General features: G+C 45.2%; 1 protein-coding gene across 2 annotated transcripts in view; it reads left to right on the top strand.

Annotated features, from left to right (window-relative positions):
* Positions 1–4,286, top strand: part of LILRA5 (leukocyte immunoglobulin like receptor A5) — a 19,650-nt gene extending 15,364 nt beyond the window's left edge. The window contains exons 5-6 of one of the 2 annotated variants that reach the window (XM_040457886.1): positions 3,489–3,539; positions 3,778–4,286. In XM_040457886.1, the coding sequence (XP_040313820.1) occupies positions 3,489–3,539; positions 3,778–3,971 (245 nt within the window). In that variant the 3' untranslated portion in view covers positions 3,972–4,286. Of the gene's footprint in view, positions 1–3,488; positions 3,540–3,685 lie in introns of both variants that reach the window. The other variant, XM_040457887.1, reaches the window with a different exon arrangement.
* The last annotated feature ends 1,850 nt before the right edge of the window (positions 4,287–6,136 follow it).

The raw sequence follows: 6,136 nt of genomic DNA, 5'->3' as shown, positions 1-6,136 counted from the left end.
GGTCATGGCAGAGGGAGAGGGTGAGGGCCCAGCTAGGGGAGCAGCACCACCTCACCTCCCTGTCCTTTGATTACGAGGTATGGGGTGGAGAGGGGTCTCAGTGCTCCCTGAGATGGTGATTCGCGGCAGGACCCTGGTCCTAGGTGAGGAGTCCCTCCCTGTTGCTGTCCTCTCTGGGCAGAAAAGGCCAGCTCAGGATGCTGTCTACAGGAAATTCTGAGACAGGATGCAATAAGACTATCACAAGGGGCAGTTCCACAGAGGAGGGTCCACCCAGGAGGGCTGGGATAGGCGGGACCTCCCACCAGGGGAATCGCCACCCCTGCAGTCTCAGACAGGGCTGAGGAGAGAGAGGCATGGACTTAGATCCCTCGACCCTGAGAGGAAATGAGGTCAGACTGAGGTTACAAGGCAGAGGTCCCACCCACTTACCTCCTGGTGTCTCTGGCTCAGAAGCAGGGTGTTGGCTGCTAGCCAGGGGCAGGGGCAGGGTAGCTGCTCAACCGGGAGGCAGGTAGGACAGACGAGGATGCCCTGTGGGGCTGAGTCTTTGTGGGCTCAGCTCTCCCGAGAGGTGGAGCTTCTAAGAAAGGTGCTCCCTGTCTGAAGAGGGGGGGCTGCCAGCAGTGATCCCATTTCTGGCCTCCCACTGTCCTGCCTCTCCCTGGAACTCAGACGTGGGAAGGTTCAGAAAGGTGTGGGAGATGCAGGTCCATGTGGTTTTGTGCATCTGGCCTGGGTCTCAGCAGGGCAAGAGGAAGTCCCAGTACGATGGAGAACAGAAATCCCCATCGATTTAGCATCTCAGTTCCTCCTCATCTCACACAAAACCGTGGGATTTTCTCCTAAGAGCCACCCAGCCCTTGTCACCACAATTCTTAGGCCTCCAGCCAGGTGTGGAGAATGTGTGGGATACAGGATGGAGAGGAGGTGGGATGGCAGCGCTTGGTGTCCAGGCCTGACTTGGAGCACAGTGAGGATGCTGGGCTGGTGGAGGTGGGGACCTGCGACAGTCATAGAGGGCAGACCACCCACACCTGAGCCCTCTCACGCCATGACTGGAGCTGCTCAGGCCAAGGTGGAAATTGCTGTGGGTGCAGGTGGAGCCCCCACGAGACAATCCCCGAAAGAGAAGCATCCCCACCTGTGGGCACCGCTCTGCTGCCCTTATGAAGTGTTCTTGGATACAAATGCTTAGAAACGAGGTTTATAAATGATGCAGACACATTCTAACGTTTTGTTCATTATTTTGTCTACACTCAAAGCTTAAAAGTTGTTCAACTACTTTATTCATTTATAAGTATGATTTTTTTCTTTCTAAATAATAGTTAAGTATATACAAAACGATACTGGTTTGGTTAAATTAGTGTTATATTCTATGATTCTATTAACTCAGTACGGATTCTCCACTTTTCAGTTGCTTTACAATTGATCTGCTTTGATTTACTGGTAATAATTTTATCAAACTCAAAAAAAAGAAACTTACCTCTTCATTTCCAGATTGTGCACCAAGTTTACTTACAGCAAATACCTTATAATAATGATGACAATGTAAGACATTAATACAAAACTCAGTGTTGCTTTAAGAAAATATCTTCATTGATATCCCTAATTATTTTAAGGCAAACATAAAAAAATCTATATATTTATACATATAGTGATACTAACCTGTCCATTTCAGTCTATTTTTCTGTTACATTCAGGTTTCATTAGAAAAAAAAATCTTTTCTTTTTTCCTCATGTTTATTTATTTTTGAGAAAGAGAAACACAGAGCACGAGTTGGGGAGGGGCAGAGAGAGGGAGACAAAGAATCCAAAGCAGGCTCCAGGCTCCTAGCTGTCAGCACAGAGCCTGACCCAGAGCTCAAACCTGTGAACCATGAGATCATGACCTGAGCCAAGGTGGGAAGCTTAGCCAACTGAGCCACCCAGGTGCTTCAGAAAAAATTCTTTACTCAGTATAAATTAGGAATTATTTCTGGGCTTGTACAACTCCAGGCTTATTCTTTTAAATTTATAGCCCCAGTGAGATACATTTGAAAGACTTCTTGGTACCAAAGATTTGCATACTAGCCTACTGAATGATGTGTATTCTTCATTCATACTCTGTGAATTCTATAAGCTTATGTAGAATTTTCACATGGAGATTTATAATTAGACTGATCTATAATTTTTTATCTTGTTGCATTTTTTTTGTTTTTTTTTTATCTTGTTGCATATTATGTGAAATGGATTGAAATAGGTTTGTAGGATTACCTAATTTTGTGCTCACCAGTTTTATAACAAAACTGATTTTCTCTGCTCTTTATGGATTTGAGACCAGAAGTGTGACATCCTTGGTTCTGGACATTTATATGGAGAGGAGAGAGATGGTCTTTGAAGATAAAAATCAAATGACTAGTGTCCTACCTTGAAATCTTACATTCGTTTTCAGAGTTATGATTGACAAACAGAGTTAGAGACAGTGAGGAGGAGGAGAAGGAAGAAGAAGAGGAGGAGGACAGTGGTGATGATGTTGGTGGTAATATTGATGATGGTGGTGGTGATGATGATAATGGGGATGGTGATGATAACGGTGGTGATGAAGATGCCGATAATGATGGTGGTGGTGATGGTGGTGATGATGATGGTGGTGATGGTGGCGATGATGATGATCATGATGATGATGCAGCATCCCTCATCTATCCTGCCACACCTGGCCCATCTTCCATGCACCAGCCCCCCCCCCCGACTCCCTATTCTCCTCTGGGATCCTCCTACAACAACAAACATGGCTTCATTTACTTCTGAAGAGCGTGCTTAGATCTTTCTGGGGACCTGCTCTTTACACACATCTTCTCTGGGTCTTCACATTGCTCCTCTCAGCCTCTTTCTCCTATTCAGGAATCAACTTAAATGTCCTCTCCAAGTGCAACCCTCACCCTGACATTGTTCAGACATGTCTCCTTCCTACCTAGGGCATTTCAAGTAATTAACACAACCTGTGTTGTATGCACTGAATTCTCTCTCTCTCTCTCTCTCTCTATATATATATATATATATATACACATTATATTTGTGACCAACCCCTGTTTCATGGACACTAGGTCCTGAATTGTTGAAAATACAAGTTCTCCTATCCATAAGAGGTAGCTTAGGTGCTCAGAATAAACACAGAGAATACAAGAGCACAAGTACTTCTGTATTGAGAGATGATTTATCTCACTAAATTCTGAGCTAGGGGGACACAGGAAGACTCTGCTCCAAACCAACTCAGAAGCAGAGTCTAAATTCAAAAAAGACAGGGAGACTGAAATAATCCATTTAGAACAGAGAGGATTCTTCTATAACAGAGAAAGTATCAATTAATGACTGCATAAGAAGTTATAGCATGAGAACCGGGGCTGGTACGAGAACCCGTACCCGGGAGATACGAGAACACGCAGCCTGGGGGACAAGTTTAAGTCTCATCAGAAATTCATCTTCCTCCACTTTTTTTTGGCTCTCAGGAGCAGCTGACACCATCAGCCCATCACAAAACAAGTCAGACCACAACACTGGTGAGTAGGAGAAAGTCTCAGTTATGGAAGTGGCATGGAGCGTGAAGTCCTGTCAAGGGGAGGTGGGCACCCTGGGTGGACATACAGGATCTGGGCTGATTTGGGTCTCCCCTCACCTCAGTGACCACTTTGTCCTCAATTCCTAGCGTCCCACCCCAAAGATTACACAGTAGAGAATCTCATCCGCATTGTCATGGCTGGCTTGATCCTTGTTGTCCTCGGGATTCTGCTATTTCAGGATCACTGCAGTCAGAGAGGAATCCAAGATGCATCCAGCAGGAAAACTCAAGAGAGAACAATGCAACGATCAGAATGACAGAATCTGGGAAGCACATCTTATGTGCCCAGGAATTTCTGGAAGAGTATGTGAGGCATGTGCTGTGGGAACTGTCAACATTCCATGTTGCCCAGACCAGTCCTCATCCTCTGTGACATCATCTCCAACCTCCAAGGACTTATTCCACATACCACACGACATAGTGGTCAAGTATATATCTTTTGTCATTATTTATTTGACACCCATAACATTCCCAGGACTAGCAATGATCAGAGAACAGGATCCATGTGAATTTAGCACATACTTTAGTATTCATGCTTGGTGCATTGTGTGAAATCTAGTTAACTTTTGTATAGATTCCTGGCAGGATGGATGGATTCAGGATTGATTATAAATGGAAAGACAGACAGAAAAGTTTACCTCCACACAAACATACACAGCAATCTGCAATAAATTAACTCAGCATCCTCCCTGTCTGCCTTTACCTTTAATTTATGTAAATTTGGTCCCTTGCTCAGTCCTGGTACAAAGAGTTCCTCTTTTGCACTCCACTCACAGAGACTTAACAAAAAAGTAGTGAACTAACATGAGCTAATCAAAGACAAAGCAAACTGTAGAGGCAGGGTCGCCTACATGATTTGTGGGGCAGCATAGAAAATGAACAGGCAGGGGCGCCTGGGTGGCGCAGTCGGTTAAGCGTCCGACTTCAGCCAGGTCACGATCTCGCGTTCCGGGAGTTCGAGCCCCGCGTCGGGCTCTGGGCTGATGGCTCAGAGCCTGGAGCCTGTTTCCGATTCTGTGTCTCCCTCTTTCTCTGCCCCTCCCCCGTTCATGCTCTGTCTCTCTCTGTCCCAAAAATAAATAAACGTTGGAAAAAAAAATTTAAAAAAAAGAAAATGAACAGGCAGACAGGGAGACAAACTATAAGAGACTTTTAAATACAGAGAACAATCTAAGGGTCACTGGAGGGGAGGTGGGGGTGGGAGGGGAGATGGGCTAGATAGGTGATGGGCACTAAAGAGAGTACTTGTTGGGATGAACCCTGGGTGTTATATGTAAGAGATGAATCACTGGGTTCTACTCCTGAAACCAATACTACACTCTATGTTAACTACCTTGAATTTAAATAAGTAAACTTTAAATAAGTAAACTTTAAAAAAGAAAGATGCATTTTCCAAAGAAAGGAAGAAAATGAACAGGCAGTCCCCCATGTTCAAATACCAGTGTGGTGAGTGTAGAGCATGAGCCTAGTTTGGAGCCCTGTCTGATCATTCAGATCACCACCCATGCATCCAGATCCACACAGAGCAGAGGCCATCTGGTTATTGCACACGACAGTACAGATCAGCATTTTCTGATGTGTCCCAGGTGCCAGGGTCTGCACTGGGTGCTGCACACACCCCATTGCTGAGTCTTTACCAGAGAACTCTTAGGTAGGAGTCATCTCCTCCCTTATAAAGATGACCTCAGACTCATGAAATAATTTGTCAAAATACACAGAATTAGGGCAACTGTCTACAAATAGGTCTGTTTGCAATTATCTGCCCATCCCACCTCACTGATGCCACCTTGGTAGAAAGCACAACATTGTCCTGGAACAGAAATTTGTAAAGAGAGTAGATCTCATAGTAAATGCTCTTACCACAACGCAGATCAAAACAGAAAACAGAATTACATACAGCTAATCAAGCAGACACTTAGGCAAGTATGTTCATAGAAGGACCCAAAAGGCAAAAGTGAAACAATCCAAATGTCCAACAACTGAGAATGAATAAACAAACAAACATTGAAACCAAACCAACAAACCAAAACAAAATTATTAATTGTCTCCAACTAGTGCTTTGTGCGAAGCAGGAGACAGAATCCACGGTCCAGAAGAGCTCATATCTGGGGGACAAGACTGTGAGGAGACAGGAATGACTCAGGTTCTGATGGAGAGAAGATGCTGCTGTCACAGAAAGAGAAGGTCAGAGAGAGGAAGTGTGTGAGAGAGAAACAAACCCACAAACCCAAGCCCAGATCGGAGGGGTGGTTCCCCCTGCGAGTCGCTGAACCGTATGATAACGTGTTTTCCATCCTTCTCATCTTGGGGTCACCCACACTATGACAGCCCCATTGGGTCCTCCAGTCAACTGAGGCAGGTGTGGGACACCTCTTAATTTCTCACTCCCTTCCACATCTCACATGATGACAATCCAGACAGTTTTGCCCTGGAACCCTCCTCCATGACCCCATCCAGCACCACAGTGAAGTGTAGTCAAAGACTCCAGACGTCATGTTGGAGCCACCATATCAGCTTCCTCCTGGTCCCCACTCCAAC

Source organism: Herpailurus yagouaroundi, unplaced genomic scaffold (assembly GCF_014898765.1).
Source record: "Herpailurus yagouaroundi ecotype Mexico unplaced genomic scaffold, PumYag 220, whole genome shotgun sequence".
Taxonomy (NCBI): Eukaryota; Metazoa; Chordata; class Mammalia; order Carnivora; family Felidae; genus Herpailurus; species Herpailurus yagouaroundi.
This window is presented reverse-complemented; position numbering and strand designations above follow the sequence as displayed.